The sequence below is a fragment of the Pan paniscus genome, chromosome 1 (genome assembly GCF_029289425.2).
Source record: "Pan paniscus chromosome 1, NHGRI_mPanPan1-v2.0_pri, whole genome shotgun sequence".
NCBI lineage: Eukaryota > Metazoa > Chordata > Mammalia > Primates > Hominidae > Pan > Pan paniscus.
The window spans coordinates 140,814,521-140,835,112 of NC_073249.2; the positions used below are offsets into that span (position 1 = coordinate 140,814,521).

General features: G+C 35.2%; 1 protein-coding gene across 3 annotated transcripts in view; it reads left to right on the top strand.

Moving 5' to 3' along the window:
* Positions 1 to 20,592, top strand: part of COL24A1 (collagen type XXIV alpha 1 chain) — a 404,401-nt gene that overhangs the window by 17,981 nt on the left and 365,828 nt on the right. For all 3 annotated transcript variants that reach the window (XM_003805298.6, XM_034934180.3, XM_055116591.2), the window contains one exon: positions 12,824 to 14,193. In XM_003805298.6, the coding sequence (XP_003805346.4) occupies positions 12,824 to 14,193 (1,370 nt within the window). The remainder of the gene's footprint in view (positions 1 to 12,823; positions 14,194 to 20,592) is intronic.

Sequence of the window (20,592 nt, forward strand, 5' to 3'; positions counted from 1 at the left end):
GTATGTCAGCTTTGTAAGCTTATAAGACTGATTTTATTAGCATACTAAGAGAGGATCTATTTCTCATCAGTGTTTAACGAAACAACAACAAACAAAAATTGCGCTGATGACTTAAAGGGGAGGTAACCACTTGAACTGAGCCTTGCAGGATGAGTAAAGATTGGCATGAAGGGATATACTTAGCAGGGCTTTGACGGGATGAGATAAAAAAAAGCAGATAAGCTTTGTTATGGCAAGAAATTCAAGGAAGAGTAAATACAGAGAGTGGAGAATGCTGTGAAGTGAGCAGATATATCAGTGAAGAGAAAAATAAGTAAGGGATATGTCTTAATCTGTTTTCATGCTGCTGATAAAGACATACTCAAGACTGGGCAATTTACAAAAGAAAGAGGTTTAATGGACTTACAGTTCCATATAGCTAGGGAGGCCTCATAATCATGGTGGAAGGCCAGGAGGAGCAAGTCACATCTTACCTCGATGGCAGCAGGCAAAGAGAGAGCCTGTGCAGGGAAACTCCCCATTAAAAAACCATCAGATCTAGTGAAACCCATTCACTATTGCGAGAAAAACATGGGAAAGACCTGGTTCAAATCACCTCCCACCAGGTCCCTCCCACAACATGTGGGAATTCAAGATGAGATTTGGGTGAGGACACAGCCAAACCATATCAGGGTAGTATAAAGTTAGAGAGCTGTCCCAAAGACCACCCTTACTTCTGACACTAGCTTCAAGTTAAGGTGTCCCCAAGACTACTCTCAGCCTCAGTAATGCTTTAGAAGGACTCACAGAACTTACCAAAATTCGTTATACTCAGAGAGTTCACTGAAGTGTTATATTCACAGTTAAGAATACAGATTAAAATCAATACAAGGATACAGATTAAAATCAATACATGGGTTTAAAGCATCCCAAGAAAGAACAGTAAGTACAAATGCCATGAGTTTAAAATTAGTTGGGTGGGTTTAAGAATGAAGGAAAATACTAGTTTGGCTGGAGCAAAATTAGGTAAGATAAAATGATAGGAGATGTGATCAGAGAGATAAGAAGAGAATAAATGGCATAGGTGTCTTATACCATGGAAAGCCATTGGAGGATTTTGGTCAGAAGACTGGCATAATCTACTTTACACTATAAAAAGATTGTTCTGCCTGCTTGTGTGGTTGTGAGACTCTTCAGTGAGAGAAGCACTCAAGTAAGAAAAATGAGGTTTGGGGAAAATACATTGAAGTGGAAATGCTTTTGAAACATCTCATTTCTATTGGATAAATTCAATAGACAATTGGATATGCAAGCCCAGAAGAGAGGTTTGTGAGTCAGCATATGTGGTGGTTGCAGCCATGGTTTGGATGAAGTCATTAGGCCTGGTATTTATAGAAAAAAGAACAAGTCGTTGTCTTGGTGACACCACCATTTATTTTACACTTCAGAAGCAAATAAAGGAAGGAGATACAGTCAGTTCTGCTGTTAGTTAACACATACCTTTCCTAAATTTCACCATGTTAAGAAGTTGGCCTTAGATGACCTGCATGCAAATTCTGCCTCTGCACTCCCTAGCTGGGTAAGCTTGGGCAAATAATTTAACTTTTCTATGACTTACTTTTCCTAACTCTCACATGTAGATAACAACAGTGCCTACTTCATACAGTTGTTATGCAAATTATGTGACTTAAAATATTAAAGTTCTTAGAATAGTGCTTGGTACATGGAAATTTAATACATGCTGCTATAATTCTTATTTTTTAAAAATGTAAAGCACCTAATATAGTGCTGGGTTGATCATTAATATTCTTTAAATGGTAACTGATTTTCCAAGTGACATGAACTGGATTGATTTTTTATATAGGGCCACTCACAAAACAAGCAATTTACTTCCGGCAACGTAGTTATTTCTTGTAAACATTGGTACGAAATATCTAAATTCAACCCCTAATTGTAATTTGGTGATATCCAAGTCCAGGTATAAATTACATGTTAAAGAGTCTGACCTCTGAGTGAAAGCCTTTCTTCTTCTTCTCTTGCCCACCCCCATTTTTTTTTGTCTCCAGTTCTCCTCAGCTCCAGTCATATGTGCCTTCTACCCTTAAGTGTTCTTTAATCTCTCTTCTCTTAAGATCTTGCTCAAACACATTTGCTAAGTGTATTCATACTCAGGTAAGAAAGCTTAAAATTAGGGTGACAATTTGATGATTTCACTTCAGGTACCAATTTTGGTGGCTATCTAGAGAGTATTCCCCACTGAGATTTCTGTGGGGTAAAAGTAATACTGCCATGATTAATTAGTGAGATTTGCCAAGGGATATGTGGAGTGGTGTGGGGAATATAATGGCTGAGAGGTCGTGTGGTGGAGCAGTCAGAGACCTTAAAGCCATATTGATTGGGCTCAAATGCAGCTCAACCATTTATCAGCTGTGTGACCTTTACCAAGTTATTTAATCTCTCTGTGCTTCAGAGATTTTTCATTTGTGAAATGGGTGTAGACTTTAAGTATAAAGTTGAAACCAAGAGATATTATCTTCCCATTTTTGGCCTTGGATATCATACAATAGAAAAAAATGAATGAAATAATAAACTTAAAAATCACTTTCAGCAAAACTAGGGGACTAATATAATCTGCAAATACCCAAAATGTGCTCAGAAAAGCAGATGCCATATGGAATAAGGTCAATAGTGAGACTTCAGAAAGCACCAGCAAAACCAGACTTCCTGAAGGTGAGAAACACACCCCAAAATATATATTTAGCCCTTGTACACAAGTGCTACAGGGTCTGGGGAAGGCAGAAGCTGCCAAGGGGAAAGTATAATAAATAAGCACAGATAATAGCTAAAATGGATCAGTGGGGACAGATCTCAGAAAATGCAAAAATCTACTCACTGAGATGAAGGATTCATTCTGAAGCATATACCAATGTGAGTGGATATGGAGGAAAGAGAATGAAGGGTTGTATATAAAGCTGGCTGCAGAAGTCCTTCTGGACTAGATTTGGTTTAGAGAAGAAGGTGGGGCTAGAAGCCATTTACAATGAAACTGGTAGTACCGGAGCAGAGCCTTTGGGTTTTGAGACTTGGAAGTCACAGCCCATCCTCTTCTTCTGCCAGCATCTTTCTATAAGTTGCTAGGCTAGGAATTAATGAGCAAAAGGAGTTGGCACAGCACAAGTAGAAATATACAATAAGGAAACATGTAAGGAAAAGCAGCAAAAATGAGAATGTACACACAAAAAAATATTGCTGTTAAACTGACAAATATTCTGACCAAATGTGTCCCCCTTATCACCTATACAAAGAAAGATACTAAGGCAGAAATGAAAGAACTCAGGGAAAAGTAAAAGAAGGCAATATATTAAAAGGATATGAATTGTGAGCTTGTAGAAATCAGTAAAGAAGTCATAGAAAACTTACCTCATAAATCAAGATGAAATGGGAAGGAGCACAAAGGGAAGTTATACTTTGTAGGAAACAGTAAAGAGAAATAAGAAAATCAAACAAACAAAAATGAATTTAAAGAACATAATAAAAAAGATTATAGAGAAATGATATATGAGACATATAGAAGACAACAATGATTCAATATACTCATAATACAAATTTTTAAAGAAGAAAATCATAAACTAATGAGCAAAATAACCAGCTAACATCATAATGACAGGATCAAATTCATACATAACAATATTAATCTTAAGTGTAAATGGGCTAAATGCTCCAATTAAAAGACACAGACCAGCAAATTGGATAAAGAGTCAAGACACATCAGTGTGCTGTATTCAGGAAACCCATCTCACGTGCAGAGACACACATAGGCTCAAAATAAAGGGATGGAGAAAGATCTACCAAGCAAATGGAAAACAAAAAAAGGCAGAGGTTGCAATCCTAGCCTCTGATAAAACAGACTTTAAACCAACAAGGATCAAAAGAGACAAAGAAGGCCATTACATAATGGTAAAGGGATCAATTCAACAAGAAGAGCTAACTATCCTAAATATACATGCACCCAATGCAGGAGCACCCAGATTCATAAAGCAAGTCCTTAGAGACCTACAAAGAGACTTAGACTCCCACACAATAATAATGGGAGACTTTAACACCCCAATGTCAGCATTAGACAGATCCACGAGACAGAAGGTTAACAAGGATATCCAGGAATTGAACTCAGCTCTGCACCAAGTGGACCTAATAGACATCTACAGAACTCTCCACCCCAAATCAACAGAATATGCATTCTTCTCAGCACCACATCGCACTTATTCCAAAATTGACCACATAGTTAGAAGAAGAGCACTCCTCAGCAAATGTAAAAGAACAGAAATTATAACAAATTGTCTCTCAGGCCACAGTGCAGTCAAACTAGAACTCAGGATTAAGAAACTCACTGAAAACCGCACGACTACATGGAAACTGAACAACCTGCTCCTGAATGACTACTGGGTACATAACGAAATGAAGGCAGAAATAAAGATGTTCTTTGAAACCAACGAGAACAAAGACACAACATACCAGAATCTCTGGGACACATTCAAAGCAGTGTGTAGAGGGAAATTTATAGCACTAAATGCCCACAAGAGAAAGCAGGAAAGATCTAAAATTGACACCCTAACATCACAATGAAAAGAACTAGAGAAGCAAGAGCAAACACATTCAAAAGCTAGCAGAAAGCAAGAAATAACTAAGATCAGAGCAGAACTGAAGGAGATGGAGACATAAAAAACCTTCAAAAAATCAATGAATCCAGGAGCTGGTTTTTTGAAAACATCAACAAAATTGATAAACCTCTAGCAAGACTAATAAAGAAGAAAAGAGAGAAGAATCAAATAGACGCAATAAAAAATGATAAAGGGGATATCACCACCGATCCCACAGAAATACAAACTACCATCAGAGAATACTATAAACACCTCTACCCATATAAACTAGAAAATCTAGAAGAAATGGATAAATTCCTCAAAATATACACCCTCCAAAGACTAAACCAGGAAGGAGTTGAATCTCTTCATAGACCAATAACAGGCTCTGAAATTGAGGCAATAATTAATAGCTTAGCAACCAAAAAAAAGTCCAGGACCAGATGGATTCACAGCCGAATTCTACCAGAGGTACAAGGAGAAGCTGGTACCATTCCTTCTGAAACTATTCCAATCAATAGAAAAAGAGGGAATCCTCCCTAACTCATTTGATGAGGCCAGCATCATCCTGATACCAAAGCCTGGCAGAGACACAACAAAAAAAGAATTTTAGACCAATATCCCTGATGAACATTGATGCAAACATCCTCAATAAAATACTGGCAAAATGAATCCAGCAGCACATCAAAAAGCTTATCCACCATGATCAAGTGGGCCTCATCCCTGGGATGCAAGGCTGGTTCAACATACACAAATCAATAAACGTAATCCAGCATATAAACAGAGCCAATGACGAAAACCACATGATTATCTCAACAGATGCAGAAAAGGCCTTTGCCAAAATTCAACAGCCCTTCATGCTAAAAACTCTCAATAAATTAGGTATTGATGGGACGTTTCTCAAAATAATAAGTGCTATCTATGACAAACCCACAGCCAATATCTACTGAATGGGAAAAACTGGAAGCATTCCCTTTGAAAACTGGCACAAGACGGGGATGCCCTCTCTCACCACTCCTACTCAACGTAGTGTTGGAAGTTCTGGCCAGGGCAATCATGCAGGAGAAGGAAATAAAGGGTATTCAATTAGGAAAAGAGGAAGTCAAATTGTCCCTGTTTGCAGATGACATGATTGTATATCTAGAAAACCCCATCGTCTCAGCCCCAAATCTCCTTAAGCAGATAAGCAACTTCAGCAAAGTCTCAGGATACAAAATCAATGTTCAAAAATCACAAGCATTCTTATACACCAACAACAGACAAACAGAGAGCCAAATCATGAGTGAACTCCCATTCACAATTGCTTCAAAGAGAATAAAATACCTAGGAATCCAACTTACAAGGGACGTGAAGGACCTGTTCAAGGAGAACTACAAACTGAAATGAGGATACAAACAAATGGAAGAACATTCCATGCTCATAGGTAGGAAGAATCAATATCGTGAAAAAGGGCCATGCTGCCCAAGGTAATTTACAGATTCAATGCCATCCCCATCAAGCTACCAATGACTTTCTTCACAGAATTGGAAAAAACTACTTTAAAGTTCATATGGAACCAAAAAAGAGCTCGCATTGCCAAGTGCATCCTAAGCCAAAAGAACAAAGCTGGAGGCATCACACTACCTGACTTCAAACTATACCACAAAGCTACAGTAACCAAAACAGCATGGTACTGGTACCAAAACAGAGATATAGACCAATGGAACAGAACAGAGCCCTCAGACATAATGCCACATATCTACAACTGTCTGATCTTTAACAAATCTGACAAAAACAAGAAATGGGGAAAGGATTCCCTATTTAACAAATGTTGCTGGGAAAACTGGCTAGCCACATGTAGAAAGCTGAAACTGGATCCCTTCCTTACACCTTATACAAAAATTAATTCAAGATGGGTTAAAGACTTACATGTTAGACCTAAAACCATAAAAACCCTAGAAGAAAACCTAGGCAATACCATTCAGGACATAGGCATGGGCAAGGACTTCATGTCTAAAACACCAAAAGCAATGGCAACAAAAGCCAAAATTGACAAATGGGATCTAACTAAACTAAAGAGCTTCTTCACAGCAAAAGAAACTACTATCACAGTGAACAGGCAACCTACAGAATGGGAGAAAATTTTTGCAATCTACTCATCTGACAAAGGGCTAATATCCAGAATCTACAATGAACTCAAACAAATTTACAAGAATAAAACAACCCCATCAAAAAGTGGGCAAAGAATATGAACAGACACTTCTCAAAAGAAGACATTTATGCAGCCAACAGACGCATGAAAAAATGCTCACCATCACTGGCCATCAGAGAAATGCAAATCAAAACCACAATGAGATACCATCTCATACCAGTTAGAATGGCGATCATTAAAAAGTCAGGAAACAACAAGTGCTGGAGAGGAGGATGTAGAGAAATAGGAACACTTTTACACTGTTGGTGGGACTATAAACTAGTTCAACAATTGTGGAAATCAGTGTGACGATTCCTCAGGGATCTATAACTAGAAATGCCATTTGATCCAGCCATCCCATTACTGGGTATATACCCAAAAGATTATAAATCATGCTGCTATAAAGACACATGCACACGTATGTTTATTGCGGCACTATTCACAATAGCAAAGACTTGGAACCAACCCAAATGTTCAACAATGATAGACTGGATTAAGAAAATGTGGCACACATACACCATGGAATACTATGCAGCCATAAAAAATGATGAGTTCCTGTCCTTTGTAGGGACATGGATGAAGCTGGAAACCATCATTCTCAGCAAACTATCGCAAGGACAAAAAACCAAACACTGCATGTTCTCACTCATAAGTGGGAATTGAACAATGAGAACACATGAACACAGGAAGGTGAACATCACACACTGGGGCCTTTGTGGGGTGGGGGGAGGGGGGAGGGATAGAATTAGGAGATATACCTAATGTTAATGACGAGTTAATGGGTGCAGCACACCAACATGGCACGTGTGTACATATGTAACAAACCTGCACATTGTGCACATGTACCCTAAAACTTAAAGTATATATATAAAAAGAAAACCAAAACTATGAAATAGAACCAATATTCAAGGATACAATTCATTAAAAGTTTGCTGAAGTAAATAAAAAAAATTTGAACCTGTGCAATGAATGATCATACTATGCACCTGGAAACATTTATCAAGAATGGTCAATATGATGCCATGTTCTTATAAAATTCTTGCATTTCAAAGATAAAGAACAACTCTTGAAGAATGTTGATAACTACGGAGTCACTTGTAAGGAGAAAAATATTTAGCTGACTTCAGATTTAGAAAGACTAACTGAGAACCATGGAACAGCAGCTGCAAGATATTCAAGGAAATAAAGTATCATGAAACAATTTTATATCCCATGAAATTTAAGGTACAAGCCTACAAAAAATCAATTCTGAAAAGTCCAACACTCGGGAAATGTTGTTCCCATAAACCTTCTTGAGGAAACTAATAGAGGATAAACTTCAGCCAAAGAGAAGTGATTGGGGAAGCTACTACAAAAGTCTGGCTCTATTTGTCAAAAGAAAATGTGGGAAAAAGAAAAATATAAATGCCATACAAACTAACAATGTAGGAATGGTACAATTACAGAAAAATGGTAGGAGAAGAGAGGAAGAATAGGAAGAGTAGATTAACTTTGCTGATTGCCTTATCTGAAGAAGCTGGGAATTAAATATTTTACAGTTGGTAAATTAGATGAAAGAAATATAAGGATATTTAAGAATGAAAAGATAAACACTATGAAAGATACTCCTATAGACTAATATTAGAAGGTATGGGAAAGGGTTAAAGGGAGGAAAATAAAACATTGTGTAAAGGAAAGAATTAATAGATATGTGTAATGAAAGGACTGGGGGCATTATATACATTTAAAATTTTAAAGGAAACCCTTAGAATAAAAATACAAACCCTTCTAAATCTCAAAAGGCATACACAAAGCAAAGCAAAGCAAAGGAAACAAACTACATAGTGAAAGACTTCAAAAAATTAAAGTGGTAAAACATAAAATAATACAACAGATTAAACAAACCATAATATTAGCAAATGTAGATAGATTTAGTTTATACATTCAAAGAAAAAAATTCAGACTGGATCAAAAAACAAATACAATCCCTTTGTCTTTACCTAAAACATAGTGTTTCTCAGTAGATGAAAACAAAAACAAAGGCAAAGGTATATCAGACAAATGTAAACAAAAAGAAAGTCAGATGAGGGAAGCTTAGTCTTACTATCAGTTAAGGTAATGCCAAAAATATAAAACCCAATAAACTAGACATAGAAGGTCTTTTTGTAATTCTGAAAGGTGCAGTACTCAATAAATATGTGAACTGTATGATTATCTATGCATAAAAACCATGACATCAATATTCATAAAGCAAAGACCACAAGAGAGAAAAGGCCAAATAGACACACTACTGGTAAGATACTTTATCTCTCAGTTGATGGCAGATTAATTGTACAAAAATAAATAAGAATATAGAGGATATAAATAACATAAACAATGAGGTACAACTAACTGGTATGTATTAAATTTTGTACCTTCAAACACCTTTCCAAGTGCTTATGAAATGTTATTGAAAATTGACCACTTATGAGGCTAATTGAGTTTTGAAAAAGAAAATGCTGATTAGACACCATTCTCTGATCATAATACTATTACGTTAGATTTTAATAACAAAATCAGAAAACAAAAAGACCTTCCTAACTGAAAATTTAAAACTTTTTTCTTAAACCACTTGGGTCAAAGAGAAAATACAAATAAAAATACTTTCCAGAAAACAACAAAAATGAAAATGCTACATATCAAAATCTATGGGATGCAGCTAAAGCAGCACTCAGGAAAATGTATAACTTAAATGCCTTCATTATCAAGGAAGAAAAGAAAAATAAAGGACTAATTATTCATCTTCAGAGATTAGCAAAAGAGTAAAACAAAATAAAATGGGAAGAGATAATTAATAAAGATAAATTCTAAAATTAATGATAGAGAAAATGAACAAAAATAGTAGATAAATAAATCTGAAGGCTGTATACATTTGAAATCACCAATAATGACAGACTTAAGAATAAATAGAGCAAAATAACCAAAATTAGAAAAATGAGACAGGGCCACAGACATAGGAAAACAAAAATAATTGTAAGAGATTATTATGTGAAGATTTCTGGGTAATACATATAAAAGCCTAGAGGAAATTTATTATTTCATAGAAAAATATAAATTTCTAAAATTGTCTCAAGGTGCAGTGGAAAATTAGAATAAATCAATTAACATAGAAGAGATTAGGAAAGTGAATGAAGCACTATCAATGAAAGAGCCAACATGATCAATTTGGTTTATAGGTGAGTTTTTGTAACTTTTTGGGAAAAAATGTAATTTCAAAGGTTACTGAAATTGTTTTAGTCTATAGAAAATAATGAAATTTCAATTTTATTGTCTGATAAAGATAGGACAATAAGAGAAAAACACTGACCAGTCAACTCGTACATATTGATGTAGTGATTCTACATAAAATTATTAGTCAATAATCCAGTGAGATACCAAAAGAATAACGTAAAACTAATAAGATTTTATTTTAGGGATGCAATCATGGTTCAATAACAGGAAATTTATTCAGTAATAAGTGTTCAAACACATTTGATTTTTAAAAAACAGCTATTTGTCATAAAAGCTCCACTAAAAATAGAATTGGAGGAAGCATATTAATATACATATAAAGAAACATTGAAAACACACATATGCTTTTTAAAGTTTTCAAATAATACTCCTCCCAATGATATTCCTGTATAATAGGGTCAGAAATTCGAAGCACTAGATGGCAGGGGTTCTTAATAAATGCAAGGGGAGATGTTCTTGGGGCAGCGTGCAGCCCTTGATATACCACATGTATGATTATTTTTTACATATGTAGCTTATTTGGTATTTCAGAATTATAGCTTTCAGATACTTTATGATCATATATACTTTAAATTTAAGCATTGTGATTTCCACAGAAGCAGGGTTCCTTCCATAGTTTACTTCTCAGATTGAGCTAGGCATACCTTTAGAGTTAGGTAAACCTGGGTGAGGATATCCAATGTCACAGACTAACATAGCTAGTTTCGGCAGTGTAAATTTTCACTGAAGATTGGGGATGAGTACAATTAGCTGATTTAGCTCATAAGTAATTTATATTGTATATTGAAACAACCAGCCATATTATGGATTAAAGTTTAAATTTTGTGTGAATTATGATGATAAAACATAAGAAGTCAAAGGTATTTTTTTGTTGATTATGTGGGGCCTCTTTGAAATATGTCCCTAAATTCCTGGAGGTGCATATAATTCTACACTGGTGTTAGGAATATTTTGGTGGAAAAGTTGGTCATACAATATCATAGATACAAATATTGCTATCCTTTAAAAATGTCATGAAATTACAACTATTTTATTGATAAAATGATGGTTGTTCTAACCTTAAAATAAAACACTTGAGTGTTTTGTGAAGATCTCTGTTAAAAACATTTTAATTGCATTGCTAGATTACACAGGAATGGCATTCAGTAATTATTTCATTGTTGTACACAGTTGTGAGACTTGGGAAATGAGATTCTCTCGTATCTTTTGCTATTTGTAATAAGCATGCATTATCAAATATCTACTAATTTCCTACAAAAGGAAAAAGTAAGGTGATGCCAAACGTTCCTGGCTAATCTTCAAAGACTTTTATTTTTTTCACTTATCACAATTCTGTAACATTTCTGGTTGGAGATGATTATATTTATACAAAGATACAGATGGGAAATTTATAACCCAAAGAATAATAAAGATCATGCAGCTGACTATGCTGTTCTGTATTTTAAAGACAGAATTTGTCATTCTTTTTAAGTGATATTTAAATTTATATGACTCCAGAGGTGAATATGAGACCTGGTCAGATTGCTGTGGGACAAATTCATTCATTCTGAAATTATAGAACTATTTGCAAGGAAGGTGCTGAAGAGATCCAATAATGAATCAGACAGATCCAGTTTTCCAGAAGCTTTTAATTGGGTAAAGGAGACAAACAATATACTATTGGTAATATTACGATGAATAATAAATCAGAGAAATCCACAATTATATCAAATCCATATTATATAAAATGCATATTACATAATAGATATTGAAAGAGTCTAAAAGTTGGATAAAAGTTACTCTGGAGGACTGGAAAAGTGGAAGAAAGAGAAGCTTGGAAGGGACAGAAAAACCAGAGTGATCACCAATAAAATGAATTTAAATTCTTTTGTCCAGGAATTGTCGAAGGACTTTGGTAACCAGAATACTTTAAGCGTAGCACACACTTAAGGTAGTAGGCATTGGGAAAGCTTCCATGCAACTTGTAAATTCCCAGAAGGTTAGAAGGAAAAACAGCCTGAAAAATTATACTTTAAGGGATTGTGTGAACCTAATTTATAAAATGTTTTCCAAATCACAATTATCTTTGGAAGTATGACTCCACTTTCACTTTAACACAGATTTCATTAAATTTTAAGTTCTAAATCAAAGAAACAAATGGGATCTGGGAATCTTTGAACATGTATATTCATTGAAGTGACAAATAAGAATCAGTAAAATGGCAAACAAGAGAGATAAACTAATTAAATTTTGGAGATCAGGCGTGGTGGTTCACACCTGTAATCCCTGTAATCCCAGTGCTGTGGGAGGATTGCTTTTGCCTAGGAGTTCAAGACTATCCTGGGCAATAGAGCAAGACTCTGTCTCTATGAAAAATACAAAAATTAGCCAGGTATGATGGCATGCCGTTGTAGTGCTGGCTACTTGGGAGGCTGAGGTGGGAGGATCCTTTGAGCCCCGGATATCAAGGCTGCAGTGAGCTATAATCATGCTGCTGCACTCCAGCCTGGGTAACAGATGGAAACCCTGTCTCTAAAATAAGAAATAAACTAATAATAAATAAGTTTTGGGTTTAGAGATTGGTGTGTGTGTAGGGGGAGGGGCATGTACTTTATTTAAATTATTGAGTATAATGTCTTACTCTCCCCCTCCCTATTTCTTATTACCCATAATTAGTTATTGATAGAACATGCTTATTTTAGAAATTACTGTTGCTACAAGGAAGATTTTTATCATATTCAAACATTTATATGAACACATGAATCCATAAAATTAAGATTCTTTCTCTCTCTCTTTTTTAAATTTCCAGGCATAGATATTCTTCATCAACTAGGCCTTGGAGGCAAAGACGTAAGACACTCATCATCAGCGACTGCTGTACCATCAGCATCTACACTGTTACCTCAGGGGGTCCATTTAACAGAATCAGGAGTCATTTTTAAAAATGATGCTTATATCGAGACACCTTTCGTGAAAATTTTACCAGTCAACTTGGGGCAGCCGTTTACAATATTAACTGGGTTACAGTCACATCGGGTGAACAATGCATTTCTCTTCAGCATTAGAAATAAAAATAGACTGCAATTAGGAGTACAATTACTACCTAAAAAATTAGTAGTACACATTAGAGGAAAGCAGCCTGCAGTTTTCAACTACAGTGTTCATGATAAGCAATGGCACTCATTTGCCATTACTATTAGAAACCAAAGTGTCTCAATGTTTGTTGAGTGTGGAAAGAAATATTTTAGCACAGAGACTATTCCAGAAGTTCAGACCTTTGATTCTAATAGTGTGTTTACTTTAGGAAGTATGAATAATAATTCTGTCCATTTTGAAGGAATAGTATGTCAGTTAGATATTATTCCTTCTGCAGAAGCATCTGCAGACTACTGCAGATATGTGAAACAGCAGTGTCGCCAAGCGGACAAATACCAACCTGAAAAAAGCCTTCCTTGTACAACTCTCATACCACCTAAGATACCGGAACACTCTCCCCCACCCAAACGATTTGCTGAAAAAGTACTGTCAGAGGATACATTTACTGAAGGCAAAAGCATTCCAAATATCATAAAAAATGATTCTGAAACCGCATATAAAAGACAAGAACACCAGATATCAAGATCTCAGTTATCTTCTCTTCAGTCAGGAAATGTCTCTGCTGTGGATCTCACAAACCATGGGATTCAGGCCAAAGAAATGATCACTGAGGAAGATACTCAGACAAATTTCAGCCTGTCAGTGACCACTCATCGCATCAGTGAGGCAAGAATGAATACCAAAGAGAAATTTAGTTCTCTCCTAAACATGTCTGACAATATCACACAACATGATGATAGAGTAACTGGTCTGTCACTGTTTAAGAAGATGCCATCTATTCTTCCACAAATTAAACAAGATACAATTACTAATCTCAAGAAGGCTATCACAGCAAATCTACACACTAACGAACTCATGGAAATGCAACCAATTTTAAACACAAGCTTGCATAGAGTGACAAATGAGCCATCTGTGGATAATCACCTTGATCTAAGGAAAGAAGGTGAATTTTATCCTGATGCTACTTATCCCATCGAAAATAGCTATGAAACTGAGCTTTATGATTATTATTATTATGAGGATCTAAATACAATGCTTGAAATGGAGTATCTGAGAGGGCCAAAAGGAGACACTGGACCTCCCGTAAGTTTTTTTTTTTTTAATATCTCCTAATATGCTAACTTACATTTTAAACTCTCTTTAAAATACATTTTAAAGAGAGTTCTCTGGACCAAACAATACATAACAGATAAAGTCTGTCATGGAAATGCATTCTGGCACAGTAAATGAATTTATGGTTGCTGTAACACATCTGCCAGAATGTAACCCTGGCTCAAATATCGTGCTTTTGTTCTTCATCTGGTAGGCTGAAAGGTGACTTAATTCTGGTGAAGTAGTGGGCAAACTATTTGTTTTTCTTGTTCAGTTGAAATTCAATCAGGATTTCAACTGCTAAATATAGATAATATATTTATATTTTGAAAACCATAGGAGAATGCATAGTCATGTTAAGAGAAGTATATAAAAGATATGGTAGATTAAAGAAAAATACATTAAATACATCCATTAAATATTCTTACAGCAAAATAGCATCAAATGGATTAAAATAGAGTGTAAAACTTACTTTAGATAGAGATTATTGTGTAATGAATCATTGGCTGTCTTTAGTGATATGGTCAATTTATGTTTATGGGTTAATTAAAGCTCCCCTTGCCTAACACAAAAAGAACCAGTTATCAGTCAATTCAGTGAGGGGAAAAAAGACAACCAAGGCACTTGTTTAATATCATGTAAACAAAACTGTGAGATAATAAACTGAACTTTTCAGCCCTGAATTTCTTTTGTTGTATAGGTGGGAATTAGAGATCAACATTTAAAAATTTCTAAAATCATTTAAAAACCACTTAAAGTCATTTAAAATCACAGTGTTGGAAATATTCTTTTTATGCTTCATATTTGTATACTTAAATTTACCTTTATGTCTTTAGAAATTATTTTTTTTCAAAATTTCAAGTAGATTAAAATATATCTTAAAGTATTTATTTAATGAAAATAAAATTTGAGTCTTTGGCTTAGCTCTAGAAATCATAGAATGGGAGAAGGTGAAGCCAGTCTTTTAGCTTGTGTTTCCTTTGTGGTTATTCCTAGAAGTGATTTGATAGGTATTGAGTCACTCTTGCTAGAGTAAATGTTTAGACGTTTAAAAATAAAATATGAAGACTATACTATTATAGAGAAATAAACTCTTCAACTATGACAATTAATTATCAACATATTGGTCATACAATTGAATCACTGGACATATAATATTAAGCAAATAGTTATGGAAGCCATTTACTTTCTTCAGAAAAAGTCAGTCTGATCAGATGAGCATTAATCTCTTCTGTAAATTCAAAAATAGTCATTCAGTATTGGCAGGTGAAGCAGTAATATTCAGCAGATATTTACTTAGTCTCTGCTATATGCAAAGCAGGAACACAAAGTATGTATAACTCAGTAATTGCTCAGAAAAATCTTATATTTCATAATGAAGATAAAGGAAGTACATTTATAACTATTTAATATATCTTGTAGTAAAGTAGGATAAATGCTGCAGAGAGATGCAAAGTAAGTGTATGGGCTAGAGATGTTCAAAGGTTAAAAAAATAGTATTTTTTGATGGAGTCTCTATGAAAGGTCACTTAAAGCTGAGCTATTCAGAATAAGATCTTGTGGACAAAGTTAGTTATGACCTAGGCTCTAAGAATGGGTAAGATTTTGATAGGTGAGAGGAGTAGGTGAGTTTTTTTTTATGATAGCATAATAGCTATCATTTATTGAGTTCCTTGAGAAAGATGCTCTACCAGTCTCTTTACATATATTATCTTAAAATAACTTTGTAAAGTTAGTAGTGTTATCCTCATTTTTCAGGTGAAGAAACTGAAGCCCAAAGAGTTAATTTACTTTCCCACAATGACATTGTTGGTAAATGATAGAGCCAGGATTTGAATCCAGGTTTTCTTCCTCTAAAGCAGACAGATAAAGATCCAAGCTTGATGGTGTCAGGTTGTGGGCATTCTTAACTGTCAAATGATCATTCTAACTTTATCTCGTTCTCAAAGGGGAATTTTGTAGGTTTCTAAGCAGAGGTATTAATTGGAAAATCGGTCTGGTAACAGTGTCCAGGATACGAAGTTTCTGTTACCATCTTGGTGTTAGAGGATTAGAACATTATCTAGGTTGGCAGCAGTGAAAATGCAAAGGAAAAGTAGGATTCAAGAGATTTTGTAGGAAGACTTGGTAGAACTAGGAAATTAATGGGACCTAGGGACCAAGCAAAAAGGAAAAGAATAAAAGATGACTATCAAATTTTAAGCCTGCAGATTGAGAGAATGGTGATATCATTATTAAAAACTGTAATTAAGAGGGAAAGTCAATTTTAGGAGAGAAAAATGAAACATTTAAAGAACTGTTGGTAATTAAGCTGTTAGAAGAGTTGAAGAAGCTGAAGTAAAGAAGAGATGTCAAGGCTGGGGATATAGATTTGGGAGTATTTCTATTCACTTTTATAGTTGAAACTATAGAGTTGGATAGATTTTCAAAGAGAGGAATGTGGCATAGAGTCACCAGTCAAATGAGGGGGATGTTTGCTTTTTGGTTATAGAAAGAAAAAGCAGAAATGTGATGAGAAGTCAGAGAGATAGGAGAAAAGAATAGTGATATCAAAATATGAAAGAAGCAATATCAAAAAGCCAAAGAAGAGACTTTTGAGAAGGAATTGATCAGCAGGGCCAAAAGAGACAGAGAAGTCAAAGAGAATGAGAACTGAGAAAAAGCGATAATCTATTGGATATTTTGATGAAGAAGTCATTGTTGAACTTTGAGAATCCTAACTTCAGCACAGTGTAGAAGACTAAAGGTAGATTTTAGAGAGATAATGAGAGACTGAATGGTGATAAAATAATGAACTTGTAGGAATTGCCTTACTGCTTCTTGAAGTAGATGTGACTCAGAAGCCTGAAGCCAGCCTGGTTTTTCCTACTTTTAAGTAACAATTTTTTCCTGCCTATATACCCATGCAGTTCTTTATCTTTGAAGTTCTTTAAACCTATTAGGTTCTGAATCAGGTTTTTGGGGGAATACTCTTTTGATCAGAAGATTATTTTGATCTGAAGATTATAGAAAGACCTCCCCTTATAATAACCAAATATTGGTTGGTTCCATTTTTCTAAATTCTTCAGGCATACAAGTTTGCATATGTTAAATGTCATTTGTGATGATGAATGGTATTTATTATCTTTTCTACAACCATGTCATCATGATTGCTCTTTTCCATTTCATTTTGTGTGAACTCATTTATTCTATATATTCCTATCCCTTCATTGATTTTTAAATTATATTTAATCAGTTTTTATTGCTCTGACATGGCTTTCATCAAAGAGTTTCTTTTTTGCTCTTTCATATTTTTTAAATCTTTCACAACTCTTCTTTGAACTTTATTTTTGTACGTTAATGTCATCTTGACATTCTTTGAATATGTAGTGACCTATATAACTGAACTCTTTATCTGTTGTATGGAGTAATTCTTCTTCTGGTAAATAATTTTTTTTCACATTAACAATTATTCTCTTTATTATGTGCTAATAAAAAAGGATACTGTTAGTGAATTAATGCTTTAAGAATTCATGTTTAAACAATGGTACTGAGTAGAAATTTTTTTTATTATACTTTAAGTTCTAGGGTACATGTGCACAATGTGCAGGTTTGTTACATATGTATACATGTGCCATGTTGGTTTGCTGCACCCATTAACTCGTCATTTACATTAGGTATTTCTCCTAACGCTATCCCTCCCCCTGCCCTTCACCCCATGACAGTCCCCGGTGTGTGATGTTCCCCACCCTGTGTCCACGTGTTCTCATTCTTCAATTTCCACCTATGAGTGAGAAAATGAGATGTTTGGTTTTCTGTCCTTGTGATAGTTTGCTCAGAATGATGGTTCCAGCCTCATCCATGTCCCTACAAAGGACATGAACTCATCCTTTTTTATGGCTGCATACTATTCCATGGTGTGTATGTGCCACATTTTCTTAATCCAGTCTATCATTGCTGGACATTTGGGTTGGTTTCAAGTCTTTGCTATTGTGAATAGTGCCACAATAAACATACATGTGCATGTGTCTTTATAGCAGCATGATTTATAATCCTTTGGATATATACCCAGTAATGGGATGGCTGGGTCAAATGGTATTTCTAGTTCTAGATCCTTGAGGAATCGCCACACTGTCTTCCACAATGGTTGAACTAGTTTACACTCCCATCAACAGTGTAAGAGCATTCCTATTTCTCCACATCCTCTACAGCACCTGTTATTTCCTGACTTTTTAATGATCGCCATTCCAACTGGTGTGAGATGGTATCTCATTGTGGTTTTGATTTGCATTTATCTGATGACCAGTGATGATGAGCATTTTGTCATGTGTCTGTTGGCTGCATAGATGTCTTTTTTTGAGAAGTGTCTGTTCATATCCTTTGCCCACTTTTTGATGGGGTTGTTTGATTTTTTCTTGTAAATGTGTTTAAGTTATTTGTAGATTCTGGATACTAGCCCTTTGTCAGATGGGTAGATTGCAAAAATTTCCCCCCATTCTGTAGGTTTCCTGTTCGCTCTGATGGTAGTTTCTTTTGCTGTGCAGAAGCTCTTGAGTTTAATTAGATCCCATTTGTCTATTTTGGCTTTTGTTGCCATTGCTTTTGTGTTTAAGTCATGAAATCCTTGCCCATGCCTGTGTTCTGAATGGTATTACCTAAGTTTTCTTCTAGGGTTTTTATGGTTTTAGGTCTAACATTTAAGTCTTTAATCCATCTTGAGTTAATTTTTGTATAAGGTGTAAGGCAGGGATCCAGTTTCAGCTTTCTACATATGGCTAGACAGTTTTCCCAACATCATTTATTAAATAGGGAATCCTTTCTCCATTTCTTGTTTTTGTCAGGTTTGTGAAAGATCAGATAGTTGTAGATGTGTGGTGTTATTTCTAAGGCCTCTGTTCTGTTCCATTGGTCTATATCTTTGTTTTGGTACCAGTACCATGCTGTTTTGGTTAGTGTAGCCTTGTAGTATAGTTTGAAGTTAGGTAGCGTGATGCCTCCAGCTTTGTTCTTTAAATTTATTTTCCTGTCCTCTCACTTTTCCCCTCCTCCAAATATCTATTGATAAATCCTCTACTGATTGCTCTCTGGTTATTATTCATTTTTAAAATAAAGGCAACTCTATCTTGGTGATTTGTTTCAGAATGGTATATGGAGAGGCATAGGGAAGTAAGGTGGAATGGTACACAGAGTCAAATTTAGATTGCTGCCTAAAACACCATCTTACCATATTTGTTTTGTCTTCTACCCAGAGGCATGTGTCATCTCATGTTCATGCACAATTTGTTGCGAAGCCCTTTGCATCACAGGCTCTCTCAGAAGTGACAGGGGGATTTGTGCTCTTCTTGTCTTTTGTCCCCTCTCACCAGAGAGGATTCTGGTTGTAGATCATAAAAAAGGTATGTTCTTCTTCAGCTCCACCTTTTCTACTCTTGTCTCTTTGAAGTTGGGTTTTTACTGGGTCATGAATCATATTTCCTGTGGCTTGCACATTCCCTTAAACCTTATCATAATCAAAAAAGTGGATTTTCAAGACTAATATGTATCCAAGGTTTGAGGTCTGAGGAGTTTTTTGGATTTGGTTATCTCTCAACACCTTCGCTCCAAAGTATCTCAGTATTGGGCAGGTAATCTTCATATTTTGTGGTTTGTGGTTATGATCCTTTCGTTTTTCACTGGAGATGATGTTTTCTTCTTTTGGTGCTTTTTGTTGTTTACAGCTGGTTTTGAGGGAGGGAGAGTAGTCTGCAAAATGTTCTCACTCTGACATCTTTTACCAAAATTCTCTAGTGTTCTTTTAAAAAGATGAATCAGATAACATTGTTTATCAGCTTAAGTTCTTCAGTGGAAGAAGGTTATAGTGCTTAAACTCAAACTCTGTATCCTGACCTGTGCAGGTATGTGATATGGCCCCTGCTTACCTCTGCAACTGCCTCTTGCCCCACTTTTCCCCTTGCTCTATTAGTTTTTCTTTTAATTCCTCAAAATGACTGTGTCTTTTATTAGTTTTGTTTTGTTTTACTCATGGCCTCATTCATTTATTCCTATCTTCTGAAATTTTATTTTCTTCTTTTTTCTAGCTCCCATTAATCTTTTAGGTCTAACTAAATACTTCTTCAGAAAAGCCTTCTCTGACATCACGATATAAATTAGGTCCACCATATTAACCTCTTTCTTGGTTGCCTCTTCTTTTCCTCCATATCACTAAGTAACATTTGTAATTATGTATTTATCTGTTAATGTATGTCTTTTTATCTAGACTGCAAACTCCAGGAGGGCTTGATGCTTTATAATATTTATTGAGTGAGTGAATGAATAAATTAAAAAGGAATGTAAGATGCAGGATTTCCAACATTAACTGACCAGGGATTATTATCTTTTAGAAGTATTGGACTATTGAATAGATTTACCTTA